General features: G+C 39.2%; 1 protein-coding gene across 2 annotated transcripts in view; it reads right to left on the reverse strand.

Moving 5' to 3' along the window:
• Positions 1-315: 315 nt before the first annotated feature.
• The window catches only part of LOC134583076 (uncharacterized), a 50,655-nt gene continuing 38,147 nt past the window's right edge, over positions 316-12,823 (reverse strand). For both annotated transcript variants that reach the window (XM_063439833.1, XM_063439832.1), the window contains 2 exons: positions 5,002-5,064; positions 316-522 (listed from right to left, as the gene is read on the reverse strand). In XM_063439833.1, coding sequence (XP_063295903.1) covers positions 350-522; positions 5,002-5,064 — 236 coding nt within the window. In that variant the 3' untranslated portion in view covers positions 316-349. The remainder of the gene's footprint in view (positions 523-5,001; positions 5,065-12,823) is intronic.

Consider the following 12,823-nt stretch of genomic DNA (forward strand, 5'->3'; position numbering starts at 1 on the left):
TATGCTGAGTTTACATCCTAAGAAAGGAAAGATTACATTTTCAGTGCACCACTTGCATGTTTTTTTAATTATTTTTTTAGCCATTTCATATTTGTTAGCAACTTTTAAAAATCAGTTATTGTTTATTTAATGTTTCAACAAATAAGTGTTTGTTCATTCTTTGATGTGTATCTGTATAAATATATCAAGCACTGATTGCGTTCATAGCGCACAGGGTTCCTAAAGCAAAGAAATTATTCATTCAGATTGCCCTCTAGTGGCCACAGTAAATCTCTGCAATTTTGGACATTAATTTTGAAAAAAAAAATCTGAATTTATGTATTTATTTAACAACTTTTATATAGCGCCCTCATCCATTTATGTAATCTTCTTCCACTGTCCTTTTAGACTTTAGGACCTCTGTCTTCACATGGTGAATAAAGAAGCATAATGAAATTATAAGGATGCACACAGATAACGCAAGCCGTACAACAGTCATAGTTGAGTATTTCTTTGAAAATTGTTCTTTGTCTGGAGTTCGGTCTGAAAAAAAAAGTCCAAGTAAAATGTAAATTGTTATCAGCGAAAATGGCAAACTTTATAATAACAAAAAAATATGTCTCTTCTTTGATCGTAACACGGGAACGTCATACAGTAACACCATTCATCTGATCTCTAAATGTTTATCTAGTTTTTCGATTGCAGGTTGACGTATAAGTACACCCTTATCCACGCAGACTGATATCTACCATTACGTACAGATATAGGCATGCACTATCTCTGTCCACACCTGGTGATTATTAGAACAAAAATATATATTTTGTAACTCATTTTTTTAAACTGTATTTTTAGAGTAACATTACGATGATACATTTCTCATGGTATGCATGCCTTTCAAGGATGTCTTTTTATCAGAAAAATAAACATAAATAATAATATAATATACATAATTCAAGGATTTTACAATTATCATGACGGAAAGTCATGATTTTATTAAAGACACGGAGGCGAGTATTATGCTGCACTCTTTCTTTAATTCCCTCAGCAGCAAAGAAAACAATTGAAAAACAGGTATAAACATCATAATGACAATGTCCGCCTAGTAACATGACAATCCAATCAGTGACATCCTTATCCTATATTAGGTGGAGCATCAATGACCATTTCCTCTTTCTTGCAAATCCCAAAGAATAACTCAAACTCGGAACAGGAAAACCGAATAAACCAAACGAGCCGGAACAAGGCATGTGATCCAGAGAGGCCTTGTAACAAAATCACACTAAAATTAAGGGAAGTCAGAAATAGGAGGACAGTCGTCACAGGAGTTGATAGGGGATCCAAACATCCCATGTGCGCCAAGCAGACTTGTGAGACTGTCTCGTGGGAGTTGATTGCGAAACTCCCTCCCTCGATCGACCAGGGACCCTGGAAATTAGCCACGCCATGAGACGGAGGAGACCCTGGAGCATCAGAGGGAGGAGCGTCTTGTTGGGGTCCCGTAGGAGAGTGTGGGAGTCCAGGAGGAGCCGTGGGCGATTTATAGCCATCTCCAGTAAACGGGGAAACCAGAGCTGTGATGGCCAGAGCGGGGTTATTATCACAAGGAAGCCCAATTGGCGCCACAGATGGAGGAGGCAATGAGGGATGAGGGCGAATGGAGGGAATGCGTGATTCCTGGCGGTGGACCAGTCCTGGAAGAATGCATTCGTAGCCGAAGCCGTAGGATCTGGCCTCCAACTGAAGAAGTTCGGAAGTTGGGTATTCAAGCGAGAGGCCAGAGGACCCCACAGATCCCAAATGCACTGGAAGATTTGGGGATCAAGGTGCCAGTCGCTGAAATCTTGCAGGTGGCGGGAATACCAATCCGCCGTAGTGTTGGACAACCCTGGCAAATATTCCGCCCTGACAACAATATTGTGTTGAAGACAAAACTGCCAAAAGTCTTGAGCCAAATTTGCTAGGACTTTGGATCTTGTGCCTCCGAGATGGTTGATATAACAGACAGCCAAGATGTTGTCCATCTTTAATAGGATTTAACACTGGGACAGGGTTGGGGAAAGGCTGCGAATATTTTTGATTTTGGAGATTGGTAAGTATAAGGTATGCATGGTCGAATCCAATAGGAGGCCTAGAAACTCTATTCGTTGAGTGGGAACTAGGATGGACTTTTCTCAATTTATAATGATGCCCAGATTCTGCAGTAATGTTGTGGTCCAACCGAGGTGAGTATGAAGTAGGGGAACCGATTGGGATAACAGCAGGATGTCGTCTAAGTAAATGATTAGACAAATCCCTCGACTGCGTAGGAGAGCGATAACCGTCTTCATGAGCTTGGTGAAGCACCAAGGCGCAGAAGAGAGACCGAAGGGAAGGCAGTGGAACTGCCATTTCCTTCCTTGCCACATGAATTGCAGGAAATCTTGATGAACCTCTGTAATGGGCACCATGAGGTAAGCGTCTCTTAGATCGAGTTTGACCATCCAGTCTGATGGTTAGAGCAGATCTCGTAGGCAATGAATGCCTTCCATCTTGAAATTATGGTAAGTTACATAGGTATTTAGTTGTTTGAGATTGATAACCGGGCGGGTTCCGCAACCCTTCTTGGGGACAGTAAACAGGTTGCTCATGAAACCCGGGGTATGCATCGGGATTTCTTGAATAGCACCTTTGAGTGCCAACTCTCGAACTTCCTCCTGGGGAAAATAAAATCTCCCTGGGTGGGGAGAGTTGGGTAGGCAGGGATAAAAAATCTATTAGATACACTTGGACCGCTCTGAGTATCCAGGCATCTGATGTATGCGCGGCTGAGCGGGAGGGTCCAAATGCCCGTGAAAAACGGCAGTTGGTATATGAAAACTCCCCAGGACCTGCAAGGTCCTATGGACAGTAATGTACACAGAATAGTAATGGGTCAAGCAATGTAAGTTTGGTAAAGGATACCCATAGAGTAAATAAACAGTGGAAATTTTTTTTAAGTACTATACTGAAATTACAGACTACTATAATGAGAGCAATCTAGTAACATAAATGTAAACATAAATACAATTAGCGCATCGTATAAAATAATCATAAGAAGATCTCACAGTCAGAAAACTGTGAGAGGTCTACTTATTTGAGGGAGCAGCAAGGAAAGAGGAAATGGTCATCGATGCTCCGCCTACTATAGGATAAGGATGTCACTGATTGGATAGTCATATTACTAGGCGGACATTGTCATTATGATGTTTATACCGGTTTTCAATTGTGTTTTCTTTGCTGCTGAGGGAATTAAAGAAAGAGTGCAGCATAATAGGAGCCTCCGGGTCTTTAATAAAATCGAATACCAAACCAATGTGTACATATACAAAATAAGCTGCAGACAAACAATTATATTCATTATATAATTACATACAGGGCCACATTTATATGTCAGGTGATTGTAGGAACAGAAATCTAAGACCCCACCCCACCCCACCCCAAAAAAAGAGAAAATAAAAGGCAGGTTGAGTGAATTTAATGAACCTATTACCCGGAAATCACAGGCATAGAAACATCTACAATTATCTTCAAATATGAATGTATGTGAATATTTCTGCTTGTAATTTATTGTGTTTTATTATTTGAGTTTACATTTTTTGAATTTGAGTATTATGGATTTCCAACAAAATCTGCCTTAAAACACCTGTATCTGACCCTTCCAACTTTCTTTATCATTATTGATACGTTGGGAATGGAGCACCACGGTCCATAATGGTCTGGCGGCACTACAAATGGAAAAAGATTTAGCTAGTGCCACTCCACTATATGCATACTACTTAAATTAAATTAATTAAATTTAAGTCTAATCAGATAAAGGGTGCTGTGAATATCCATTAACCAAAATAAAGATATAAGATATAATGGTGCTTTGAACATCCATTAACGAAAATAAATGGAAATAATTATTCATTGATGGCAAAGTATGTACTTTAGATTAGTGTGTAAACTTTGTAGGATGGGAGACCTTCTAACGTTCAGGTATTGAAGTGTCACTAAAGACGAATTAACAGTACCTTTACTCTTGTGTACTTGCGGTGTCTCCGTATATCTGTCACTTTCGGAGGAGAAATTAGTATCTGGTATAATAATCGAAATTTTAATAAGATATGTTAGCGATCATTTCAAAGATCCTGAAAGAAGCAGTGATATAATTTGCCTAGGGTAGTCCAAACATTCATCTTGTGAATTTTTTTGGAGTTTCACAAATGCAAGACGAGACTAGGAATAACTAACAGTTTCTGCTATATAATATCTCTTCCCATCTCTAACACAATCTTCCCAAGTGGTGGTTTTTGTGCATGGACGGAATATTCCCCGTCTATGGATATGGTAGTGTGTCCTCGTGCTTTTTAGTTGGTGCTGTTCTTCGTGCTTTTAGTGGTAGTGCCATAGCCTGGCAGGGAGGTATCCTCAGTATGCAGGAGAAAAAATAAAAACAGAATCTAGTGCTCTCTATATGTAAAAATAAGGATAAAAATAAAACAAAGATATACCGTATTTATCGGCGTATAACACGCACTTTTTCTCCCTGAAAATAGGGGGCAAATGATGTTATACGCCTATATACCGTATTTTTCGCCCTATCTTGTTTAAATAGCTTTAGAACAGGTGGTGTAATCAGTCATGTGACTAAAAGTTAATTACTTCAAACATGAATAAAACTTAGTTTTCAGCAAAAAGCAGAGAGGTACAATAAAATGATACATTAAAGTGTAAAAATAACTTTATAATAATATTGGATTTTAAAAGAAGATAACTATTATAATTGTATGTGGTGTAGCTTTAAGGGGGGGACCCAAGATGGCCACCGCCATTTCCATAATAGGAGTGTCAAGAGGGCTGCCACTTTCTTTTGTGTGTGGGGCAGGTGAAATTGTGAGAAAAAAAAAAAAGGAAGCATAGGGACTATATGTATGTACTTTAGATTAGTGTGTATATTTTGTAGGATGGGAGACCTTCTAACTTTCAGGTATTGAAGTGTGACTAAAGACGAATTAACAGTACCTGTACTCTTGTGTACTTGCGGTGTCTCCGTATATCTGTCACTTTCGGAGGAGAAATTAGTACCTGGTATAATAATAGAAATTTTAATACGATATGTTAGCGATCATCTCAAAGATCCTGAAAGAAGCAGTGATATAATTTGCCTAGGGTAGTCCAAACATTCATCTTGTGAATTTTTTTGGAGTTTCACATATGCAAGACGAGACTAGGAATAACTAAAAGTTTCAGCTATATAACATCTCTTCCCATCTCTAACACAATCTTCCCAAGTGGTGTTGTTTGTGCATGGCCGGAATATTCCCCGTCTATGGATATGGTAGTGTGTCCTCGTGCTTTTTAGTTGGTGCTGTTCTTCGTGCTTTTAGTGGTAGTGCCATAGCCTGGCAGGGAGGTATCCTCGGTATGCAGGAGAAAAAATAAAAACAGAATCTAGTGCTCACTATATGTAAAAATGAGGATAAAAATAAAACAAAGATATACCGTATTTATCGGCGTATAACACGCACTTTTTCTCCCTGAAAATAGGGGGCAAATGATATGTGCGTGTTATACGCCTATATACCGTATTTTTCGCTCCATAAGATGCACTTTTTTCCCCTCAAAAGTGAGGGGAAATGTCTGTGCGTCTTATGGAGCGAATGTGAAGGTTTACTTACCTGTCTTGAAGCATGGGCCGGTGTTCAGCGCGCACCGCGGTACTGGAACTTCAATTTCAGGTTCCGGTTTCCGGCGGGACTGAAAGGAAGTGTGCACTCAGTGTCAAGAGGGCTGCCACTTTCTTTTGTGTGTGGGGCAGGTGAAATTGTGAGAAAAAAAAAAGGAAGCAAAGGGACTATAAGAGGGGAAGGTGGGGAGGTGAATGAGGTACTTCTTCCCTAAAAATGAGCAGTATAACGCTGAATAACACTGAAATCAGCACATTGCATGGGAGCAGTGGTGTATCCTGGTTTTGTGCTGCCCTTGGATTTGAAAGTGGTGGTTATGGTGTTTTCTTTTTTAGTGCTCGTACATACCAGACATCTTTTACACTTATAGAACCCCTTTTGTTGATCAAAGAAAGTATGTTTTGGCAGGGTTTTTTTTTGTGGGACTAATGAAAATACTTTTAAACAAAAAGACTAGACAACTAGTCCTTTTAGATAAGGAAATCAATACCCTAAAAGAAAAACTATCCCCACTTCAAAGATGGACAAGAATACAAACAGAACTCTGTCCTAATACAAAGTAAAATAGAAAAAGTACAGATCGACACCAAGCATATTAAAATAAAAAAAATATATCAGAGATAAACAAGACTACCATAAACAACAAGTAAGGACCTACCATAACAATAGAGAACATGCACTCAGCCCCTCAAATAGAGGTAGAACCCCAAACAGAACAAGATACCACCATAGACGCCACCATCCACAACACTCATCATCACGCCCACGGCCCTCTTATTACGAGAGACAGGCGGCACCAATCCCCATCTCCCAATAAAACCGGGAACTATTAAGAAACACGAGGCACCAATCCCCATCTCCCAATAAAACCGAGAACTATTACAAACGCAAACACCAAACACACTATAAGCATCTCACCTCCAAATTCCCTCCACCTACTTTTCTCCCAAACCCTCCCTGCATCCCACCACCCACTACCATCGTACCACAACTCCCACTCACAACTACTTATCTCCTCCCAATAAACAGACCACTACTACCCATTTCCTAAAACCCAGAACCCCTAACAGACATATTTTGAAAGACCCTTTATCACCTCAAGAACTCTTCAAAAGAAACAGATTTTACACTTTATCATCTGACTACACTGACACCGAAGACCATTTTTTAGAAATAGGCAATACACATCTGATTATAAATACACCAATCTAAAGACTACCTCTACTTTCTACCCCTCCAATTTCAAATCCAGTAGCCTAGATACATTTGAAAAGCTAGTTACTAGGGACCTTAGGAAAATCACCACCACTAAACACGACAAATTCAACCTCACTAAAAAAGAAAAGAGCACTCTAGACAACCTGAAAAATGATGAGAGTATCGTAATGCAGATAAAGGAGGGGGTCTGGTCATTCTTCCTATAGAGATGTACATGAAAGAAGCCCTCTCTCAATTAAATTACTCTTCGGTATACAGCAAACTTCCATCAGATCCCACCCCTAATATTAAAAAAACCTCTAACCACATTCCTCAAAAAAGGATTGGAAGAACAAGTGATTAACAACCATGAATACACATATATGAACATAACGCACCCAACTACACCAGTCGTATATTTTTTACCTAAAGTTCATAACGATGAAAAAAAAACCTCCCGGTCGTCCGATTGTATCAGGCATAAACTCTATTTTATCAAATCTTTCAGACTATATAGACACTCGCCTCCAACCCCTGGTTTCTAAAATGAGATCATACCTAAAAGACAGTATTAGTCTCCTACAAAGGATTTTAAATGGAAGCAAAGTTACATTCTAATTACCAGTGATGTCCAGTCCCTCTACACATTTATACCCCATGATCTTGGATGTGAAGCTATAAAAAGGACTCTAGAAAAAGAGAAAGATATACCTCCAACTCTAATTAATTTTATTTTAGAGGGCCTGGACATCATTTTAAATAACAACTATTTCTGGTTTTATGATTCTTTTTACCTTCAACAAAAAGGCACTGCTATGGGGACAAAGGTAGTGCCTAGCTACGCCAATCTTTTTATGGCCAACTGGGAGGATACTTTTATCTGGTCCAATCCCATCTGGAGTTCAAATATTATTTTATACCGCATGTATATTGATGACCTGTTTTTTATTTGGGAGGGCACCCAAGACGATCTTAACCACTTTTTATGTTTTTTAAATAAAAATGACAGGGGAATTAAACTAAATACAGATTTCAGTACGAATAAAGTTCAGTTTTTAGACCTAGACATCTATATTGAAAACAACCAGTTGTTCACAAAAACATTTTTTAAAAAGGTTCACACAAATACGTTCATTGATTCTAGCAGCTGCCATTACCCCCAGTGGCTAAAAAGTATCCCCAAAAGCCAACTGATAAGATTACAACGTAATTGCAACAATGATGAGGTATTTATAACACAAGAACTTAAAGAAAAACTAAAAGGGAGAAACTATGATGAAAAAGACATTAACACGGGGGCGGAGCCTAGCATCCGGACGGAGCGGTCGTGCTGTGCCTCAGCTCCCGCTCCACTCGACAGTTTTCGGGGATAATACCCCCAAATATCGGCACGACCACGACTGAACGGCGCCTAGCATGTTGGGGAAACTCGGGGGTACCGTCCGGTACCAAACTCTGACCCGTCACCTCTCGGAGACCGGGCAGAACACTCAGAGGCCTACCGGAGATCGGGCAGCAGGGAGACGGCCGCTCCCCAGTCTGACCGACCCGGACAAAGATTCCTCGAAAGAGTCATCTCCTACCTCCCCCCTCTGGACCGATGGGGGACATCTCGGTCCACACCCAACGACAGGCTTCATAAGCATATCAAGCAATCTTGTACTCTGCAACTTCAGGACAGCCTAATGCATGGGGAACCCAAAATGGCGGTGGCAAGCGACCCTCGCAGTTCAAATCGCTTGCCTGATACAGGGGAGCTCTGCGATATTCACTAACGTATAAACGCAACATTTGCAAGATTCTGGCGCAAGCTGGAGCAGAGGCTTCAAACCCAGAGGGCAAGCAAGATACCCCTACCGGCAGCTTACAAGCCGAACCGACCCTGCAGCGTGCAGAAAAAGGCGAGACCGCAACCAAGGCCTGACCGCAAGCTTGAGGTGAGAGACACGGGGAAGAGGCGTCCCACTCCGGGCACAGCACCTACCCACAAGAAAACCGCTCACACACGCAGCCCGGGTGCCAGGAGGGAAATACCTCCACAGCATCGACCACCCTGCAGGAGGAATGCCTGCCGCTGGCGGCGACAGAGATCTGGCACCAACTGCACCCACAATGGGATTGCCTCGACCTCACAGAGCCATCGAGCCAGTGGTCAGAAGATGCCACCCCCCGAAGGGGCCTGGGGCAGGAGGGGGCCCGCGCCCTGTGCCGATCGCTCCAATGCTTGGGACTGTTCAACATGTGCCTTACCAATGCCGACTGCAGGTATAGGATGACTCCCGGCAGTTCTCAATGCCGCACCGCGGCCTAGACTGCTGCCACGCCACCTCAGCAACGCAGCTATAGTGGACTATGCCCTGATAGACTTTAAACCTGACTCCCCCTGAGACAGTCAACCGATGTTGAAGCAAAGTTACCCTCCTAACGCGATTCTACATGCTCATACTTGGGGACAGTAAGCAGCCACCAGTTTGACCTGCCAGACCCCATCCTGAGGGACACTACGGGACTTTTACTCACCTGATCGTGCCTTCATGCCTTTATGTGATATGCTCTAATATGTACACCGTCCTAACTACTAACTGCTAGTAACCGTTGCAGTCCCAAGACTGCTCACTCACCTACTAGCATACCTTGCATTTGCATGTTTTTCATAGTCTAGCGTTGTGCAAGGCTAGCCAGCCTTGTTAGCATGATCTTTCCATCTTCTCTTAGCCATTAGACATAGATGACTTACAATGTTTTAGCGCTGCCCTATGATTGCATTGTTCTGCTTAGTGTCTCTCCTTTTTATCATTTAAACCAAGCAAATCCTATGTCAGCAAGTCACATTGACACGTAGTAAATCATATTTTTTAGCACTCAATATCTGACCTACAGCAACTGTTATACTTAACCTGCCAAACTATCCATACCTATGTCTAGTCAAAACTCTCAATTTCATGTTTTACGCTTGATTGTATAATATAACACGAGGCTGTTAACTCTATAAAAATTAAAAAAACGAAGCATCGCTATACTAGAAATGTAATAGTTTAAAGTTGATAATGTTTTACTCCTCTACTGTATTCAAACTATACGTTTCCCTCCTTCTCTTCTGTACCCCATCAAAAATGCTTCAATAAAAGAAAGATTGACAAAAAAAAAGACATTAACACTTAAGTCGATGAACCAGCTAAAACTGATCTAAACCAATTTCTAAAATACCACACCATCAACAAAGACAACAAGCTCACCGTTCCAATTGTGCTGGACTATAATAATAAAAGCTTTAAAATGAAAAAAATTATCAAAAAAAACACTGGTACATAAATAAAAGAAGATGAAAGACCAAAAATAGTATTCAGAGGGGCACCCAACCTAAAAAGATGTCTAACAAAAACTACACGAAAAAAACCCTGCCAAAACATACTTTCTTTGATCAACAAAAGGGGTTCTATACGTGTAAAAGATGTCTGGTATGTACGAGCACTAAAAAAGAAAACACCATAACCACCGCTTTCAAATCCAAACACTCATCAAAGGAATATAACATAAAAGATTTTATCACCTGCAAATTTATTTTTTTTATTTATATATTAGAATGTCCATGCAATCTGCAGTACGTTGGGATGACGACCAGGAATCTTTCTTACCCACAATAAAGACCCCAGTTGCCTAAGATTCTATGCTATGGAAAAAGTCACACCCCCCTGGCGAGGTGTCAACCTCCCCAACTGTCTGGGCAAAATAGAAATGAATTGGGTTTTTAAACTGGACACACTGGCACCTAGAGCGTTAAATGCCGACTTTGACCTTTTACATTTTCTAGAATTTACTGTTTTACAATGCATGCATCTCATATGTTTTTACCTTCATTTAAGTTATATTTTAATCCTATTTCATGGTTTATTCTAGTTATTAGCCTGTTTTCCTATCAATATTCTTATTATTATGTATCTGCTCTTACATGCACCAGCAATCAAAGTTTGGCCATTATTTAATTATCTATTTATTTATTTTTATATTCACTTATGCTTTAACTTTTTTTTTTTTTTATAAGTCCAGGAGAGTTTATACATTCATTATTATGCAGGTTTTATATAATATGCTTTGTTTTTCAATCTAGCTAATTTAACCCCTTAACGACGCTAGACGGTTCAGGACCGTCATCGGCATTTTTGCGTTGCCGACCGACGACGGTCCTGAACCGTCCTAAATTTAAGAGGTACTTACCCGATCGCCGTCGTTCCCCCGGCGGCGATCGGCGTTGCTCCCGTTGTGGGGAGACTGCCTGCAGCCCAGACAGTCTCCCCATGGCGGATTAGGACCCCTGTGGCCATGTGATCGCCCAACAGGGCGACCACATGGTCACAATAGGTGTCCAAGTATCTGCCTGCAGGGGGACTGTCTGTGCTGACAGGCAGTCTCCCTGCCAGTGTAAAATCAAAAAAAAATTAAAGTTATAGTGAATAAAAAAAAAAAATTATTATATATGTGTATATATATATATATGATATATAGACATATATTATACCTATATAATATATGTCTATATATCATATATATAATGTCATGCTAAGTTTATTTTTATATTAATATGTACATATATTAATATAAAAATACATGTATTATTAAATTACACACATATATATAATATATATAATAACTATATATTGTATATATATATTATTATAAAATACAAATAATAAGTAAATTAAATTAAATTAAAAAAATAAAAATAATAATAAAAATTTTAAAAAAAATTATATATCTATACGAAATTTTATTCTAACTGTATTTTGATATTAATATATATATATTTATATCAAAATACACTTAGAATGAAATTGTATATATATCTATGTATATATAAATAAATAAAAAGAATACGAACTATTCATATGTCCATATACAAAATTACATAAATAATTATATAAATATACATGTAGACTTCAAATATATAAATATGCATATATATTTAAATTCTACGTGCGTATTTATGTAATATTTTTACATAATTAAGTAATTTTATTAATTGCAATTTGAGGGACCTGCCTGCCAACCCACGCCGAAATTGCAGAGAATTTAATTTGCTAGCACTGTATTTTACCCTGTAACGTTCTACGACACCCTAAAACCTGTACATGGGGGGTACTGTTTTACTCGGGAGACTTTGCTGAACACAAATATTAGTGATTCAAAACAGTAAAACATATCACAGCGATGATATTGTCAGTGAAAGTTACTTTTTTTGCATTTTTCACACACAAACAGCACTTTTACTGATGATATAATTGTTGTGATACATTTTCCAGTTTTGAAACACTAATGTTTGTGTTCAGCAAAGTCTCCTGAGTATAAAAGTACCCCCCATGTACAGGTTTTATAGCGTTTTTGAAAGTTACAGGGTCAAATATATGGGTCAAATATTTTTACATTGAAAATGGCCAGGTTGGTTACGTTGCCTTTGAGAGCGTATGGTAGCCCAGGAATGAGAATTACCCCCATGATGGCATACCATTTGCAAAAGAAGACAACCCAAGGTATTGCAAATGGGGTATGTCCAGTCTTTTTTAGTAACCACTTAGTCACAAACACTGGCCAAAATTAGCGTTCAATTTAGTTTTTTACTTTTTTCACACACAAACAAATATGAACGCTAACTTTGGCCAGTGTTTGCGACTAAGTGGCTACTAAAAAAGTCTGGACATACCCCATATTGAATACCCTGGGTTGTCTGCTTTAAAAAAAATATGTATATGTGGGGTGTTATTCAGCGATTTATGACAGATAATAGTGTTACAATGTCACTATTGATACATTTTAAAAATGTATGTTTTGAAACCGCAATATCCTACTTGTACTTATAGCCCTATAACATGCAAAAAAATAGCAAAAAGCATGTAAACACTGGGTATTTTTAAATTCAGGACAAAATTTTGAATCTATTTAGCAGTTTTTTTCATTCGCTTTTGTAG

This window comes from Pelobates fuscus, chromosome 13 (assembly GCF_036172605.1).
Source record: "Pelobates fuscus isolate aPelFus1 chromosome 13, aPelFus1.pri, whole genome shotgun sequence".
Taxonomy (NCBI): domain Eukaryota; kingdom Metazoa; phylum Chordata; class Amphibia; order Anura; family Pelobatidae; genus Pelobates; species Pelobates fuscus.